Consider the following 19,711-nt stretch of genomic DNA (forward strand, 5'->3'; position numbering starts at 1 on the left):
TCTCGGAGGTCCACCAGGCCCGCCCGGCTCAGCGAGGGCAGCTCGGCAGGAGGCTCCGGTCCCGGCTGCCCTGAGGCGAGTCCGGCTGCGGGCCAAGGGCAGCACCGAACCTGCCGAGCCGGCCAGGCCGGGCCCCGGGGTGACCCCCGCCCTCTCACAACGCCTCTGGCAGGGAGGCGGGCTCTGGGCGGGCCCGCCGCCACTTACCGAGCCCCAGCACCGGGATGCTGTGGCCGCTGGCGACCGGCACTGTGGGGACACCGCCCGCACCGGGCTTGCCCACCGCTGCCATAGCCCAGCTGCGGTCCGGGACTACAACTCCCGGCGGTCTCTGCGCCACAACGGCGCCGCGGGCAGCCGGGAGCCGGGAAACAAGCAGCCGAGAGCCAGGCTGTCCCCAGGCCTGGGCTCCGGTCCCGACGAGCGGTGGGGCGTGCGGCGCCCCGGCTGAGGCCGCTTGGTTTCCCTGGTGAGGCGGGTGTTGGCCGGGCGCTCCCCGAGCATGCTGTACCTGGTGGGGCTGGGCCTGGGCGATGCCGAGGACATCACGGTGAAGGGGCTGGAGGCCGTGCGGCGCTGCCGCCGGGTGTACCTGGAGGCCTACACGTCCGTGCTCACCGTGGGCAAGGAGGCGCTGGTAGGTCCGGTCACAGGGCCCGAGGCCTCTGGTGCCAGCGGGCCTGGGCGTGCTGGGGCTGGTGGGTCCGGAGGAGAAATGAGCGGTGCCCGCTCTCGGGAGATTCATGTACGGGACCTTCACATACCGTGTTCTCTAGGAGAAATTAGCAAGAAGACTGCAGCAAAAATAAAATGTTCCTACAACTGTTGGCACTAGTTTTCATCTCAAAGCCTACCAATATGTGCAAACCCTTCGATACTGGAGGACTTGGTTAGAAAGTGTCTAATCTGTTTAAAAACAGCAACAAAAGAACCCCATCCAAAAGTCATACCAGAAAAGCACATGTTTTGAAGCCCTGCACCTCTGTATCAGCCTGAGGTGTTATAGCATGCCTGCTGGGAATAGCAATTTCATTATGTCACATTTCCACGTGGGCTAAGCTGCCTCACCATGCTGGGATTCCCAGAACAGGCACAGCTCAGTCAGAGATGTTGGACAACGTGGAGATTAAGTTTTTGTTAGTAAACTCACCTCGTGGAAGACAAGAGCAGTAAAAATGTGCAAATTCTAACTCTGAGGAGGTCAAAGATGGTCATAGAAAGATGAAGTTGAATGCAGAAATAATACCAAAAAATGGCATAGCTGCCCACAGACCAGAGACCTTGCCTCTGAATAAGCTGATGCTGTGTGGGCCTTGGTGCTGTATGGCCATAATGTATGCAGAGCTGCAGATACACAGAGCATGTGAGACCTATAGCTTGTAGTCAGCATTACATGGTTGCCATGTACAAGGTAGGCATTTGGAGCATCTCTGGTTTATGTGCTGTATGAAGATATGCTCTGTAGCTTATGTTTCTTTTCAGTACACTGAAGCAGTCTAAATTGAAGTCATTCCGTTCAAAACAAAATGTTCTTTGTGGTTGTTTGATAGTTGGAAAACTGCTAAATGGAAAGGATTACTTGGAGATTTTTACTTTTCAAAATGAGCATTTGCTATCAGTAGAAAAAATAATGGATTCCTATCCATCTGAAAAGCAAGCACTGAATAATAGGAAAATGCTGACAGTTTTTGATGTGATTATTTTGGGTTTTCTTGTCATATATTTCTTACTGATTTAAGTCTTTTGCAGACCTTGAAATGCCAAAGATAAGATAAAAAGATCAATAAAAATAAAGTGAAAATGTTGTCTTACCTAAAACACCTAAGAGGGAATATAGAAGTTAATAACCAAGTGTTTATACAGTCTGGTTTACATACAAGTGACAATGCTGAATAGTCTGTTTACTAATCTGGTGGTCATTCTCTCCAAAGCACATGAAAAGTTAGAGGAAAACTCTCAAGAAGTAAAGAGCAGATCTTTTCCTGCAGAGACTTCCCAGAAATCCTTCTCTGTTGATGATATTAAAATCAGGTCATAAAATTCAAATGACAAGACTTGCTTGTTATTGGGATGGCCTAAAATGAATATTAAAAGTTGTTTGATGTTGACCATCCAAATTGGCCCTGAGTTTGGTGAAAGAACTGTTTGGACCCAGTGACCTCCCAGTGAGTGCACATTTTATTGTTTATTTCTTCTCTACTTAGCATGCTTTGCTTAGCATTGTGGAGCAGTCTCAAAGCATGCAAATAGATTCCTTGGATGAAGGCAGACTGCAAGGTGTGTTCCTGGGGCTGCACCCAATCTGTTCAGGAGCGTGCATTTGCTCACAGTGCTGGGCCCAAGCCAGGCTGGTGCAGTGGCAGCCCATGGAAGGGGTCTGTGCTGTTATGGGGTGCTCTGCTTTGCAGTCAGCTCCCTTGTCCTGATGTGCATCTGGGCTGATGGAAACCAGTGGGGTGTCAAACTTTGCTGCAGTTGGTTCAGTGCAGATCTCAGCATTACTCCAGGGTGACTGTCAATGGTTCAGAATCACAGATGCAAGATTTGCTTACACATTTATTTGGTCCCCTCTCTGTTGTATCTGTACAGGTTGCAGTCTTTTTGACATGGAAAATAATAACCTGATTTTATACAGTTAGGAATACTCAAAAATGGGCAGGAACTCATATTCAGGGAAGGGCATGTAGCCTGGTAGCAGAGGTCCCATACCTTTTACTGTCACTATGGGATGGATTTTTTTCAGAAGTATCACTCTCCTTCTGTACAGGTATTACAGTTCTGTTGTCAATTCTCTGTTCTGTGTGGGCAAAGAAGTTACAGAAGGCAGAGGAAAACCTTTCTGGGTGATAACTGATTCAATGGTTTTATCCATTTATTATTATTCATAATACCACACAAATTTTCTGACTACTGCTTAGAACAAAACCCCCTTTCTTGGTCTTTGCCCTGGAAAAAAAAATTAATCATGTAAAGAGCATGTAAAATGCATGGTGATACAACATAGCAGATGTTTTCAGTATGATCAGAAAACATGTTCTAGAACTAACTGAAGTTTCATTTACATGTGTGAAGTTGATTCTTGAAATAAAGGCATTTAGAATGTACAAAGAGACACAATGATTACTGAGCTGCTGAAGAAAACTTAAGGACAGGATCAAATACATGTTTACCTGTATGCTTGGTAAAGCCCTTCTTAAAGAGAACTCAAGATGAAGGACGAATATGAAGTCATTCCTTAGATGTGGTTAGCTAAAACGTACTAAGGAAAAATCTGAGAGAACAGGTTGTGGTGTAGCTAGTGTGGTGTTTGTGCCTGGTTGGGTGCCAGTATTGTAAGTAGCTCAAGAGCTAGGGAGAGGGGGTGCCTCAAAGCAGCAACTTAAATTAACTCTGCCTGGAGTGCACCCAGGTACCCTCAGTGCAGGTGGGTCTGAGCTGCTTCAGGTGCAGCTGCTCAGCTGACACAGAAAGCACGGAACACCAAGTCAGTGTCAGGGTAAAGTTCACATTCACTGGTTTTTGTCAGCTCAGGAGCTGCTCTATGCAAAGCTCAGGTGTTCTTGCAAGCGGAGGTGAGGTTTTCCAAGACATGGGGCAGGCTGCTGGGGAGAATAACAAAGTTACTTGTTCCAGTGTCCGTTGGCTGTGTTCCTGAGTGAGCACCCAGAGACATACAAAAACGTTCCTAAGTGTCTTATTTTGATGTTTATTATTAATTTCAATTTCTAGGAAGAGTTTTATGGAAAAGAATTGATTTTGGCTGACCGAGAAATGGTGGAACAAGAAGCAGATAGCCTTTTAAAAGAAGCTGATGTTTGTGATGTCGCATTTCTTGTGGTTGGTGATCCTTTTGGGTAAGACAGTGAAACATTTTAATTATAGCTTCATCACTCTTTTTTTTTCAGTAGGAAGAATCCAACTCTGTAACTGTTGTTATTTTTGAGGGAACTGATTTTCAGACCAGAAACACTTTTTATGTCTGTATAGTCCTTACTGTATTAAAAATATACATACAGTTGTCTACACTTTGTCTTGCTTTGGAGTTCCTTGCCCAGGTGTCCATTATGGATTGGAATGTGGATCCTCCAGAATGTATGAATCTTTCCTTCAGCAGATACTTATAATGTCATTCATTATCATTTTATTCTCTGTGCTACCTTTTATAACAAATGCTTTGCCTCATGATTTGTCTGCTAACAGAAGAAATTCTGTGTTATCAAATAAATAAGAAATGTGCTGTTTTGGGGAAATATTCTTTTAATTGCTGTTTGCACTTATAAACTGCAACTTTTGTATTATTTTAGAATCAATACAGATTAATCTGCTTTAATATATGCTAGTTCTTAAAATCATGTATGTCATTATAAATGTATTCTCCTGTTGGTTTATTAGGCCTTTTGTTTCCACTTCTATTCCTGCTGGAAAGTATAGGCTTTTTCTATGACCAGAAGGATCTCCTTCTGTCTCTTTGGTCAGGCATCATCAATCTATAATGTCAAGCCATGCAGAAGAGCTTTTCATCTCCAGCTGGTGATGCAAGATTTATACCACAATGTTAAGGGGCACAAGAAAAATGAAATCTGAGAACCTTATTTGTGATGGAAAAAATGGAGTTTATGGAAAAAGGAGCAATGCACACATTTGTCAAAAGCTGATAATTTATGTAAATACAGGTTGAAGGCAATTGGCAAGATAATATTATATTAAACTAATTGTGGGCAGATGACTCTGTATTTCAGAAATATTGATTACACTTGCAGTCCATGTTTACATTCAAACTTGATTTGTGCAGAGTGTAGACCCATGTTACCTGTACCCTTGTGCTGTGAGCCAGTGACTGGTACAAATACACAAGATAAAAAAACAAGCTACATGGATTGAAATGTAGCTGCTACTTGTAAGCGGTATTCTGATCTGCCTCAGTTATCATAAGTTTCAATGTCAAAATACTTCAGTTCTGGTTACCATACTATGTTATTGTTAAAAACCACCCTTTTTTTGAATGACTTGCTTCTCTCTAAGTGTTTATGTTCTTAGCTCTTAGTAGTACAATGGAAAGTCCACCACTCCAGGCTGGTGTTAACATCCATATTATTACTACCCATAAAACTTAACCTCTGTGTCAGTGACAGAAAATACTGCTGAAGTTTTGCCTGTAGAGAGATGACTCCATGAAACTTTTCCTGGTATTAGCTGAGTGCCCATAAGGGCACTTCTGCCTTTAGCTACAGTCATTATAGACAGATCTGTTGGGAGAAAAAAATACTGTCTGGAGCAAATTTCAGTGAATAAAGCCAGCTGATGCCTTGGTCAGTATTAGCATAACCACAAAATCCTCCAGTGCTCCTTGTCCTTTGTATGTGCAGGGAATAACACAAGGCTGTGAAACCAGTCTCCTCTTCTCTTAGAGTAAACATTCTTAAATTACCTTTGCTTCTGGAAGTGAGGAGCCGTGTTTGTATAGTAACTAAAGTATTGGTTCAGATCACTTTGCTGCCTTCTCCTAGGTCTGGGAGCCTGTTTGTATAAGGGTGTCAGATTTCCCAAATTCACATTCCTCATTTTTTTTCTTCTGCTGAAAATGATTTCTTTTTAAAAATATTGATCTTTACAGCTTTGCCAGCTGCTGCCACATTTGTGTTCCAGTCTGAAGCACCTGATCTGCTGACTGGGTGCTGGTCAGACACACAGCACTGAAATTATCAGGCTAGAACCAGGGGAATTCTGTTAGGGTAACTGAACAAGGCCAGGGTGAAAGCAATTTTCCTAGTTTATTGTTTTGATGGCCATATGTTATTTCTTTCATTCCTTCTTTGGAATGGCTACACAGAAGTGTGTGGTCTCATCTTGGGAATGAGATGTCTAAGGTCATTGATCAGGTCTGACAAATTTAGGCAAGGGGTAGGTGCATTTTCAGTTTTCACATCCATATAAGCATATGTACAAGCAAAATACATATGTAAACATTGTTGTAGTTCAAAGATTTGCTTAATCTGTATGTACTGACCATTTTAAAAAGGCTCTAATCTCAACTGCTTAACTGCAAACCCAGTGATTCTTGCAGCAGTCAATCACTGCAGTGTGTATATTGAGCCTTAGACCTGGAGCTGAATTTAACTGTTTGAAACTAAAATATTCTTAACTCTTTCAGAATAAGCTTTATCACTCAGATTTAGGCATTGTTAATTTGAGTAATCTGGATTAACTGTTAGAAAAATTGATTCAGTCTAAGGATGTTTTTTCTAAGTAAACATGCAGTTCACCTCTGTCTGTTCAGAGTTCTTGTGTGAGCATGGGGCTTTCCTGGCACACGCTGGTGCAGATGGGAGAGGGCCTGGCTGTGCAGCCAGTAATGAAATCCTGGAGTTTTGTGGAAGTTTGTGCCAAACAGAGTTGACCTTTACAGTTCAATGCATGTTTAACAGACACCTGCAGAAGACAAAGGATACATGGAACTTCCCTTTTCAAGTACTTGCCAAGGCTACTTTATAAAGTGACATTGTCACAGTGTTACAGTTCTAATGATGCCAGAAAGCTGCAAAGGGCTGTACCATACTGAGGATGCCTGGCATTTCAGCTGGGGAAGATGACATGGAAGCCTTACTGGAGTTTTTATTTTCCTGTAACCACTGGGATATTGTTGCCATTTTCCCACCTCTGTATTGTCCTTGTTGTGAAGGATTTAATTTTATTCCAAAACAAATTATAGTGATAGTAACACTCGGTAACACCATGTTTTCAATGTTTAATTCCTTCCTTTTCTTACCACAGGGCCACAACACACAGTGATTTAGTGCTACGTGCAGTAAAATTGGGGATTCCTTACAAGGTCATTCACAATGCTTCAATAATGAATGCAGTGGGCTGCTGTGGTTTACAGGTAATATTTTTGTGTATGCATACATGTTGTTTCACAACTGCTAAGCTGAGAATTGGTGAGCTCATCTACTGCTGTGGCAGTGCATGTTGCAATCCCAACTTTGAAGATCTGTAACAACTGTACACATAATCTTAGAATTTTTTAGCACTTCCTTTTAGCATGCCACATGTCAGCAAAAGCCCTTTCTGATGAACTCATATGAAAATGAATAATAACATATTTATTCTTTTCTGCTTTCTAACTTCCTTCTGCCCCAGGAACCTTTGGTATTTAAAGTAATTTTACAGATGAAGTTTTGTTCATGTTGGCTTCCTTTTACTACTGATGGTAAAATCAGGTAATACCTGATAAGTTTATTCTTAAATAAGGTTGTTATCCTGTAGACAACTATGCTGATCTTGTCATATAAGAAATACATGTACAAGCCTGCATATATGTCCAACTCAGATCATAATTCCAAAGTCTTGAATATCATGCACTCTTTCTCTTAAAAAATTTGATCTGTCTCCACTTTCTGCCAATCTGATGAGGGGGGAGGGATTTACTTAGCCAAGGACTAGTAAAACAAATGACAGTTGTTGTGCATCTTGAATGGCTAAAGTAGAAAAGGTCTAGTGTTCCCCAAGAAAATACTTCCTTTTACACATATATAGGTCCATTATTACTTTTACTTCATGAAAGATATTTTGGTAGTGTATAAATAATAACTAATCACATATAAATTAGATGAAGCTTCCCTCTCTTGTTTTCATTCATCACTTTAACATAGAACCTGCCCTCTCAAGGTTCAGAATGGTTCCCTGTGTACGGGACCCCAAAACCAAGTTCCCACTTTACAAAAGCCAAAAGCAAGCACAGGAGTGTAAGTGTACTACAGACAAGTTGGGGGTTTGAACAATAACTTTCCATTACTGAAGGAGGAATTCCTTCCTAGCAGTACAAAAAAGAACACAATTTATTTTAATTTCAGCAAACACTTTGGTACATTCAAATTACTCCAATACTCCAAACTCCATTCAAATAGTAATGCTGGCCAACAGCAGAAAATCTGTGTCAATGAGTTTGGGTGTTATCTTTGGTTTTGATTAGAAATCTGAGCACCCTGTGTGACCTGGCTCAAAACCAATGCAGTGACACCTGTCCCGTTAGCTAATGCTAAAGGGAGTGCTGCATAGCATTCACACTCTTTATAATTCTCTTGTGAGCACCTTCTTAGTGATGCCTGCCTATTGCTGCAAGACTTGGGCAAAATGATCTTTTAGAAAGGAAATGGGCTTCTTGGTGTCTAAAATGTACCCAGCAGACAAATAGCAGCTGTCGCATGACTGCGCTTACCAGGGTGGGTAAAACAAGAGTTGCGGCTTCCCTTCCCCTTTTGGCTTGATGGTGCTGTAAAGTTTGCTGCTGCTGTCAGGTTGTTGACAAGTAGTTTCTACTATTTGCTGTCTTTTTTACTGTTCTCTTAAATTCATTAGGAAGGAAGATGCAAGGCCCAAAGAGATTTTTAAGTTTTCTGAAAGTTTGCTTCCCCCACAGTTCAGCCAGGCATAGGAAGGAGCAGTATGTAGCTTTTAGGTTAATTGAAAAAAAGGGCCAGAAACCTAATGTGAGTAGACTATAAACAGTCCATAAGATTATTCACATATGCAGAGTTTTGGAGATTAGATTGCTATTCCCTTATCCCTTGCTGAAGGGAGCAGACCATAAAGGATGTGATGTTATTCACTCTGGCATTAGTCCCCTTTTCCATTCTGCCTTGGGAGGGGTTGCCTTCTCCTAAGTCCACACTCCTGTTGTCATATAAGGCATTTTAGGAAATAGCGATTGCATTACCAGGCTGAATATAACCAGTTGTACATTTAAGTCTTGATTGCTCCTTACTGGCATAAACAGCAAGTGAGGTGTATCTTACAAAAAAGCAGCCTTTGATTAACTAGAGTTGTGTTGGAAGTTTATCATTTCTTTCAAAAGCCTTCACGTTCCATGTCTGTCTCCTGCCATCAATTTAATTTTGGAGTTATTGTATCTCCAATTGTAAAGTTCCTGTCAATGGGAGGGATTCCTCTTTTGCTTCACCACAGAAAAGGCTTTGCTTTTTTTCTTGTTTTAATCTGATTGTGATACAAGCCCTCTGTCTTTCTTAGTAGAGAAAAACAGGAAACACCTTTATACGCCGTTCAGAGAGCCATGTGCGTAGCGAGCTGTAACTGCTGATTAGGCTGTCAGTGAAATGCAGCCACAGCACAGTCTGGTCACAAAAGAACATCTTTGGTCATCAGAGCAATGTTTCTGTGCAGCCAACAACATTCTGGTACTGTGCAATTTTCCTGTACAGTGAAGTTGGTACAGTATCAGTGATGGTTTGTTACCTTCATTCCATAGCTGTAGTTCTTGCCAAATAATTAAGAGGGCTGCATATCTATTTTCAAATACTTTTTTTCTATCTCATCATTTAACAGAAGTAGTGAAACTGTTTTGGAATACTGAAAAAAAGGAGTGGGGTTTTAATTTTGAAAATTAAACTTCTTGGAAGCTCTCACAGTCTGATAAACTGTGCTGGGATAATATAACTTAGCAAAGTGGTAGTCTTGACTGTGCATAAGGCACTGTGATTTGCTGTGCCTCTCTCTTTTACACTGATTTTGCTGTGCTTCACTGTGACAGACTTTTTTCTTTCCAAGGCTGAAGAAGCTGTTTTCCCTTAAAAAAAAGAATACAGTTATGGGAGAGAAGCCAAGAAACATGCTCCTATGTCAGTGCCTCTTAGCATGTTCTCTGCAGGTTCACCTCCCTTGTCTGGAGTCTGCCATGTGGGTGTGTTTGTCACTCTGACTCCTGTTGTAGTGGGGAGCAAGCACCAGTGAGGACAGCAGGCACTTTGGTGTCTGCAGACACTGCCAGGGAAACACAGGCTGTACCTGTGCCCACTCTCAGTTTTTCAGAATAGGACTGATTGCTAAGGCTTTTAGCCCTAGAATAAAGAGGCAGGAAAATGAGGATCTCTAATTTGCGTATTTCTCCTTCATTTCTAATATGCATGACATCTGGGTTGGTTTGGGAAAGTCACTGGCCAAACTGTGCTCTCAGGACAGAATTCTCTCTGACCCAGTGCTGCTAATGTGTCCTTGAGGTAGAACTGCTGTCGGTCAAACACATCTGGAAGATTCTGCGTCACGCTGACCTGTGGTGCATGTGAAGGAATGATGCAACTTGAAATGGCTTGAGATCATGCACTGACATAAAGAAAGAGGACTGAGAACTGAAGGGCAAAGCTGGAGGCAAGTCACAGGATGAGATAAAAGGCTAAAATGAGACGCTCATTTCTGAATGGTGCTGCTCATTTTGAAAGCATTTGGTTGGGTAGCTAGGAAAAAAACATGTAACAGCAAAGAGCTGCCTTTCTTTTGAGATGTACCCACTTTCCAGCTGAATAGCTTTAGAACAAACATCTGCGTGTGCCCTTGTTTCTTTCAGTGACGCATCTTGGGTTTTATGTTTGCAGTCCTCTTAATTGTTGTAAGAAAATTACAGTTATAAAATAGAAAATAGCCTTTTTGCTAGCAGCTGCTCACTTAAATACAAAAGCAATGCTTACTGTGTTATTTTTGAGGTTTTGCTGAACAGGTGAGTACATTTCCAGTGTCAAGTTGAAAAATCCTACTTAAAGTTGAAGAAGCTGTAGGATGCTATTGTTAATTACTGTGCTCACAGTCAAATAGAAACCCTGTAGTAGCTGCAGGAGTGGAGCCTCTGAGTCCCACCCTCTCTGTGTGCCCTAATCTTCAAAAACACTCTGCTCTAATAGGAGGGACTGTACACAAAATTACTGACTGTTAAACTGTTTTCTATTTCTGTTTTTTCAGTTACTAACAGTTTCTGAGCCTTTAAGAAGTTGGCATTTATTTCTCAAGCCAATTAAAGGTAAAATCAGTGCTAGTCACACTATTTCATTACTCACAATTGCTGTCCAACTTAGTGCTATTTGTCACCAGCAAACATGACCCAGAAACATCTATTTAATCAGGTTTGGGTTTTTTTTTTTTCTTTTAGATATCTTCATTTCATATTAGTAACCCAAGTCATCTTCAGGGCAGGAAGGAAACATTACTTTTGACAGAAAGAATCTTAGAAGGTTTTTAAAGATAAGGTGGCATTACCTTGAGGGGCAAATCCTCTCCTATGCAAGTTTGCTTTCTCAGTATTTTGATAGCTGAATTTTGTTCTTCTTATGGAGTGGCTATTTCCTAAGCAGATCCAAGAGGCAGCCAAAGCAAAATGTGCTTGTCCCTTCAACAGATTTTATGTGATTTGTCTCAGCTGCCTTCTGAAGACTGCAATTATATGGAGTGGGTTTTGCTCAGCCAAATGTGTTTTCTTCCCAATTCCTTTCTCTCTGGCATGTACTAAGGGAACTGGAAGTTTTTGGGACAGCTAGGGCAATCTCTCAGCTTGCAGTACAAAAAGGAGTCAAAGCCCCATCTAGGTGAATGGTAAAACTTTTCAGTTTCATGTGAAGGGTCTCATGAGAGGCATTTGAAGTTGCTAAAGGTCTGTGATACTAAATAAGGTAGTGTAAAGGGATAGAGCTAGGCTTGTGGTTGTTTCATATGAGCAATTCCAAGAAAAAACAAAGATTGAGTGATTCTACTAGCTCTTTGTTGACAATCACACAACTTCTTAAACTGCTATCAAGCAACAATATATAATACAAAGAGCAGCAGGAGCCCTTTAATTTGATGTATGTGGTCTGGAGGGTTGTAACAGGTTAGGGAGAATAAAGGGAAAAACCTGACTCAGGTTCCTTATATTTGAGGATGAACATTGCCTAGCATCATGTCAGAACCCCTATGACAAAGAAAAAGAAAATGTATCTTAGCTTTTCTGGGTATGCTCATTGGGATCTATCAGGAAGTAACCTGGGAAAATGGAAGGTGCTCTGCAGTCTCTAAATCCACTATTCCAAGAGGAATAGTATTAGGAGAAAAAACCTCTTAGTTCCTACCAGTGGGTTGTGATTAGGCTGAGAAGAGTCTGAATTTCCATCATTCACATAATTCCTGTGCTGTGAGAACTATCTGCAGTGTGACCTGGGACCAGAACATGGCTCTGTAACATTTCAGACCTAGGAGGTCTCAGGTATTTGGTTGTGTATGGTGGCAGATCTGAAGAATGTAATAACTCCTTTTTTTGGGAAGAACCAGACCTGTGACTAGTTCTGAAGCTGTTTGAAATGTTAGGAAAGGAGATAGGTTCATAAGTGAAAAATTGCTGTGTCACCATTGAAGCTGATACAGCAATAATTCTGGGAAAGATGCTGTAAAAATAGATGTCTGTGTTTTGAAATGTTTACTTCTTGGTTTCTCTGCAGCTGTTGGCCAACTGACCTTTACTATTATTTTGCATCTTCTATCCTGCTTGCTTTAGGACTTTCTAGAGGAGATGGTGGATCTTCCTTTTTTAATTTCCCTATTTAGTGTCAGCTTGTTCTGTCTTTTATGCCCTAAATTTTTGTGGTGCTTGACCACACCATGATTTCAAGTGAGGACAATTGATCAGGACAGGTTCAGGTATTTGATATCAGACTGGTCTTTAACAAAGTGGCTGAGCAGTTTCATTGAAATTCCACTTGCATGAAGACTTTCCAAGGTGAGATCATGGTACTTTCTCTCACAGTTCATGCTGGCCTCTCAATTTGCAATCAATTCTGCTTGTATAAACAAGAAGTAAAATACGAAATAGCATTAATAGAAAGATTAAAATACTAACAGAAAACAAGCACCAAAAGTTGTCCATCGTTCTTTCATATCATGTGTGTAAATAAAATAGGAATTTATATCTTGTTCTGAGGTGATGTAACTGTGAGTTGAAGAAGAGCTTTCTGCAGTGTTTTGTGAGAAAACTCTAGCAGCAGGACATTGCCTCACAGTGGAGTGCTGGCTTCCTTTGCTGACCTGAGCTACTGCATTGCAAAATTTGATGCACAGAGTTTTGCTTAAGCCAGTCACTACTTGGGGGAGGGTGCGGAGAAAGGGGTATTTCCAAAGACTGAGGTCTTTCAAAAGGACCTTTTGAAACTTTTCTGTGATGTTTTTGAGCATTGAGAAGAAGGTAAGAACTTTGGTTTCCAAGCTGAAAACATGAAATATCTGTCCAACCATTTCACTGTGCCCCTTTGAAATTCTGGCACTTTTGTGCCTGAGCAGAATGTAGGCACATTAACAAATCTGCTCACAGTGCAAGTGTGATGCCTGAGATGTTGGGGCTTGTACAGAGCCCACATTGCCCACTCCTAAACCCCTCATGCTTCACGTGAAGTGCAGCACACACAAGTTGGCTGTGAAATTTCATTTGCTGCTGCCTCTCTTTAGAGCTGTGCCAGCCACTGTACAGCCAATCCTTGGTCTCTGCAAATACACACAGCTCGTCATCTTACTGAACTCCTGAACAGTCTCAAAGCATGGCAGTAATCCTTAGTTGTGTTGTAACACTCCTTGGTTAGCAAACATGTCAGACAGCTCTATTTCAGTGAGAAGCATTTTGGGACCCTCTGCAGCCTTTTTTGGTTGGTGGAAAGAATGCATTTTAATTTCAGTTGGTTTTGTCTTTAGTGGACCTGCTGTCTTCTGTAACTCCTGAATCCTTAAGATAGTAGTGCCATTTTTGGCATTTACAGCTCTCTCTGCTGGAAGACTTTTCTTGAAAGTCTGATAATTCATCCCCAAGTTCAAAAGGTGGAAATTAGAGCACAGCAGAGGAAATTAAATTAGGAACAAATTGAATTCTGCAGGAGGAGGGAGTGCATTTAAAGTGTAAGTTCTGATACAGTTATGTCCTTCTTAATGCAGGCTTGCCCTGGTGAAGAGCAGTTCCTATGTTTTCTTAAATGTCACACATCTGCAGAGATCAAATACTGGATGAGAAAAAAATCTTGGTTTGTGTCTGTAGAAGTGTTTGTAAGGTAATTGGTTATAAGTATTCAACCACAATAGAGGTATCCCACTTACTACTTCAGTTCCTCAGCATTCAGATTGATGGTGTACCAGGGACTTTCCAAAGTAGTATTCCTCCCTCTGTAATTTAAAGTAAGAATCTGTGCACATGATTCCTAGGATATCTGTTCTTCACAAGTTTAGTTAGTAGAGGGGCATAAACTGCAAAAGCATTTCCAGGAGGTCAATAAAATATGTCTCCTACTCTATCTTATTGGTGTAGAAACTACTTCTGTGCTTTCCAGGTGCTGAGAAAACAGGTGTATTTTTTGAGACTAAGTACAGTTGTCTGTAGTATCAATTCTTCATGAAGGTGTTCTGAAGGTATTTCTACAGAATAGACAGGCAGCTTCTGGCAAAAATATTTTACTCTTTTTTGATATCCAGGCTTCAGTATTAATTAATGCAAAACCCTGTAAACAAAGGACAGATTAGTGAATGATTGGCAGGGAAAAGGATAACTTGCTTAACTTCTTGTTGGCAAAGAGGATCTTTGTAATGAGTAATGGAAAAGAGAATGATAACAATCAGAATTAGCAATGTATGGTATAAAGTTGAAAGTCCAGCTCATTCTTAACATGTGGCAGAGTGGTTTAGGAGTTCTGGTTCCCAACAAAATACCTCACAGATATTAACATTTTTCCCATTTCTGCATATCCTTTCATTTCCTAAAGGGCAGCGGTGGAAGATTTTTTCCTTGGTTTATCAAAATGCCAAAGGGCCGAGGTAAGAAAGATTTAAGGTTAATTGAGGCCCCTTTCTGTCCTGAACAAGGACTGCTGCTTTGGAGAAGTGGCTGCAGTGGTTTCAGGTGCTGATGGGGAGCTCTTAGGTTGGTATCAGACATTGCAGCACTTCTGGAAGTTTGCAGGAATGCTACCAGGGAGATTAAAGGTATCTTGCTCCCAGATGCTCTAACAGTGACATGGAGAAGGAGAAACTTCTTTTCTAATAGATTTTCTGCAGATTTGGTACAAAATGGGAATGAGTTCTAGGCAGCCACATGAACAATAGGCAAAGCATACTTTGATTTTTCTTTTTATTTTCTAGAACACAGCCTTGAAATAGCTAATATCAGGAAGGTTACATCAGGAGCAACTTATTTGGTTAAACCTGTATTTACTGGAAGAACCTTTAGGTTGTGAAATGTACCCAGTATGTTCTTGAGCTTGTGCTAGAATGAAATACTTAAAAGAGGAAATGTTTTCAGTTATCTTCCAGGAATCTTTGAATAAATTTTATCAGCATGAATGGTTAAAATTTGAGCTTTTGAAAATAAACCTGTTTCTGCTGTGATTCAAGTTCTGCTCTACCAGCACAAAGGAGTTAAAGCCACAGGCTAATGCCACAGCAACAGAAGTATGTATAGGGGAATCCCCACATGGCACAGGGCTGCCAGAGCTGCTTCTATACAGGGTCCTCTGCCAAAGCACACACAGTGCCTTTGTCTCCTTTCATGGGCTTGGAAAAGCAGCTTTTCCTTCCAGGAGTACAGAGAAAGTGAGAAGGGTAGTTCATGTAGCTGTTGTTTCTCTGGTGGGCTTGAGCAGACAGAATATTGGCAAGCTGTAAAATCCATCTGGGGTGGCCCCAGTCCAGAGCTAAATAGACCAAAACTGATGCTTGGTATTCCCCTACTTCAGGGCAAAACCTACTTCCAAGCCAGATGCTGCCTAAAGTTACATATGACTTTCCCTTTTGCATCACCAGAGTTAATTGGCAAGACTGTGGCTTCAAATGTCTTCAGCAAGATGAGGGACTTACTTCCAGTAATAAATAAATGTGTTAAGGCTGAGAATAGAATCAGTGAGTATACTTGACATAGGATCTGCCAGCAATATTCTTTCCATATGTGCGTAAACAATGTTGTACCTCTCTGCTTCGTGCACAATCTGTCTTCAGATCTTCATATCCACTATCTCCTTAGACTGTAACTTCTTTTGCCTGCTAGAGCTTCCATCTGCAGCAAAATGCCATTTAAATCAATAGAATCAAAACATTACATTATAGCATTATTCCAAGCTGCCTAACCTTAACCAAAGTAAGAAATAAAAAACCCTTAGCCAAAGTAAGAGGTAACAAATAATGATTTTGCTGCTAATCTTACAAAGCTTTTGCCTTTAAAAGGACTTCAGAGTTGAGTGACAATAGAAAGTAGAAAGTTACTAATTATGCATTGGAAAGGTGAATGGAGCAAAAAATTTACAGGTAGTTCATTACTTGGCCTTTAACATTATTGAATGCTCTTATTTTTTCTTATTGCTCATGTGTGTTACTGCATTTGCTCTGTTTTACAGTTGTACAATTTTGGAGAAACTGTTTCCATAGTGTTCTGGACAGATACATGGAAACCAGAGAGCTTCTTTGACAAGATTGAGAAGAACAGGCGGAATGGAATGCACACCCTGTGCTTACTGGGTGAGCAGCAGCCACTCTCCTGCCTTTTGGTTTGTGTATTGAGTGTTTACCCAACTGACTAGATCACCAGATAAGCAAATGTGGCATTAAAAAGGTTAGTGCTGATAAACTTCTGAACTGAAAGTGACTTCATGGATGTAGAAGCAATGTGGTAAACTGGGCACTTACAATCTTGGGGTTTTGCATTTTAACCCCTTTCATCTGGGTCACTTTGGTTTAGAAGTTGATTATGTAACAAGGAATACTTATTTGAGGTTAAAAGTGTATCCAGCTTTCTGTAGGGGAGGAGAGAAGGGTGTTTGAGTACAGGTAACACTTGGATTCCTCTTGGAAAGATTATGGTCAATCTGTTTCATAAAACTGGCAGCAGCCTTACCTACCTGACCCCTTCTCTATTTCAGTTTTGCCCAAATCCTTTTATTTTCCCATAAGAGAATCTTGTTCTAAATTTTGATTGGGACAGGAAGGAAGTGCTAATGAAAGTCAGGTTCCTGCATGGCAGTGATGAGCAGTCAGACTGCTTTACATTCTGTGACATAAAGTGCTCACAATTTAAGAGTAGTCCCAGTGGTGTGCTCAAATGTGCTAGTATTTAACTATCTTATGGTAAATATGCCAATTTGTATATTTACCAGGATTTTTATTTGGCTGTGTTGCTCTGAAATCTGTGAAATTTGCCCTATTGGGTAAAATCACATGCATAAAGTCACAGGCTTTGAGCTTAACTAACAGATGAAACAGTACAGTGTGATCAATATTCTAATAGCTAAATATAATAATATTACAATATTAATAATAGCTAAAACATTGTTAAAGCTTCACCTACATAGAAGACTAAGTGGGAAGCTTGTAGAAAAGCTATGTTTTAATGTGTTTTGTTCTACAGATATTAAAGTGAAGGAGCAGTCTCTGGAGAATCTCATGAAGTGAGTCACCATTTTGAAAATCCATAGAAACATACAGTGCCCCTACAAAGGTTTTTTTGTACAAGGAACAAAGGTTCTGTGCCCATAATCTAATACTGAACTTACCTGCCTTCTTCTCTTGTGCTTCTTGGTGGCCACTGTCCTTTGTTTCTTACAAGGAGTGAAACTCTTTTGTTCCTTGCAATAGGGCCTGGCTTTATTTACAGTAAGTGAATGGAGTTGCAGCAGAACATGATCTTTTTTGTAACTGTTCCTGTGAGAAGCACTAAGTCAGACACAGATAGGCTTTCCTCTTGGTGCATGAAGTGTTATTTCTCTACTGTTCTGCCATCTCCTGAAACAGATTAATATCTGAAACAGTGTTCTAATTTTATTCTTTATACACAGTGCAAAGTGCAGAATACATAACACCCTTCTTAAAGAGTTAAATAAGCAATATACAGAAAATGCTCTTAAGCTCATTTAACTGTGTTCAAAAAGTTTTTGCCACATCTTACTCATCTCTGCAATCTGTATGTTTTCACAGTGGTGAATATAAATGGATCCTCTGTACACATGCTGTAACTGGTCTAAATTAACATTTGTGAAGTCTCACAGTATCATTGAGGTTTGTTTATTCTGGAGTTTCAAAATAAAATCTGTTTGACTGAATCCGCAGTTGGCAAAGAAAGCAGCATTTCATTTAAGAATATATTTCTAGTCTGTAATCATCTGTCTACAGGGCATTTAACAGAAAAACAGTTGTATGCCCTTGGATTTAAGTCTAATGCATCCTTCAAGAGTAGCTGCAAAACCAGCATCTTGCTTCTAGCAGTTGAATTTGCTTTTAGGATCTAAATGATCTGGCAGCTGGAGCCCAGCTGTTTCACAGGGGTGGTGAGAGCACAACAGATTTCTGTATTCTTTAAAAATTCTACTCTCGTCTAAAAGACCCAGCCTGAGAGCCTGGGCCTGTTTAAATTCAACCTGCTGGTCTAGAGGTCTCTTGAAATAAGCTGTAAGATTGCTGGGGATAACAAAATGGGTTATATGTAAAATTTCTCTGCTTTTCCTTCCCTGCAGAGGAAGAAAGATTTATGAGCCACCACGTTACATGAGTGTGAATCAAGCTGCAGAACAGCTTCTTGCCATTATTCAAAACAGAAGGCTCCAAGGAGAAAAACCAGGTATGATTGGACTGCTTCTGTCTGCTACCACCCCTCTCCAGTCACATGTCTTGATGAGCCTCTGAACTCCACTCCCCTCCCCTGACTCCCAGAATTCTGCTCTGCAGTGGATTTGGGCTGCCCTAAATCCCAGTCACGAGATGGATTTAGCCCAGCACAGTTCAGTGAGCAGCAATGAAGCTGCACTGGTGGCTCCTGAAGCTACAGTCAAAGCCTCAGTCTGGAAACCCTGCACTGTTTCTATCCATGTGGAACTGTGAGCTCTTTGAGCCATTAGAGTTGCAGGAGGCAAAAGGATTCTGAGCATTTTAGATCAGTCAAGCTTTAAAAAAATCTCAGCTCTGTTTTACTTAGACTGGTCACACTCTGCTCTGTGTGAACACCAGCAGGAATCTAGGTTAACCCAAAGATGCAGAACTGTGATTTTCACCTTGAATTCTTAACACTGGTCAGGAGCAAACTGTGAAATGTTTATTGAGACCAAGGGTAAAAGCACAGCAGCTCATAAAGATGATGCAATTGTGTCACAGAATTTTTTCTAACAAGTTCGTCTAGCTCTACTCCTCATTTAAAAAGTTTATTCCTTCAGTACTGTTAAAATGAAAATCCCTTAATTTTATCCTTTACATAGAATGAATCAGAAGCAGCCCGTTCCTCAAAGTGAACACAAGTCCTGAATGAATTCTTCCTTATCAACATCCTTAAGTTTTATTTTCTTTGAATAGCAAGTTTCTTTCTAGGCCACTCCAATATTTTTATAATTGGAGGTTTAAGAATGCAGTGTTAAGGTTTAAGCATTTTGAGTATTTTTTCCCTTATGATAGGACCATTAGTCAATAACTTAAACATTTAATCTTCTTTCTTACAGAAATTACTGAAAACACAATTTGTGTTGGCCTTGCTCGTGTTGGTGCTCTAGATGAGAAGATTGCTTCAGGCACTCTACAGCAGATGTCCACTGTGGAATTGGGTGCTCCACTACATTCCTTAATTGTTACAGGCACTATGCATCCTCTGGAATTGGAAATGCTTAAACTGTTCTCTGTAGATAGTTCCAGTTTTGAAAATAATGCATGTCAAAGGACTGCTTAAATAAAAACGAGGCATTTACGTTTTCATTCCATCTTTAATTGCATAACAGCATAAAGATATTGCTGTCACTATTTAAGACTTGTCTAACTGTAGTTAGACTCAGAGGGCAATGCTGCAGGAACATGAACCTGCTTTTACCTGAGGCTGCAAACTGCACCAGCTGGTATCAGCTTCTACCCTGCAGAAACCTCCAGAAACCTCTGCTTCAGATCACTGACATCCACTGCAGTCTTGGGCTGC

The 19,711-nt window shown here is 40.8% G+C and overlaps 1 protein-coding gene across 1 annotated transcript; it reads left to right on the forward strand.

Moving 5' to 3' along the window:
• The first annotated feature begins 224 nt into the window (after positions 1-224).
• DPH5 (diphthamide biosynthesis 5) lies at positions 225-19,497 on the forward strand. The gene is given in 8 exon segments (XM_058030577.1): positions 225-456; positions 459-637; positions 3,730-3,854; positions 6,772-6,880; positions 16,167-16,287; positions 17,174-17,213; positions 18,276-18,379; positions 19,248-19,497. Coding segments are annotated over 8 exon segments (1,134 nt in total). The 3' UTR covers positions 19,472-19,497.
• Positions 19,498-19,711: the final 214 nt, after the last annotated feature.

This window comes from Melospiza georgiana, chromosome 9, assembly GCF_028018845.1.
Source record: "Melospiza georgiana isolate bMelGeo1 chromosome 9, bMelGeo1.pri, whole genome shotgun sequence".
Lineage (NCBI taxonomy): Eukaryota > Metazoa > Chordata > Aves > Passeriformes > Passerellidae > Melospiza > Melospiza georgiana.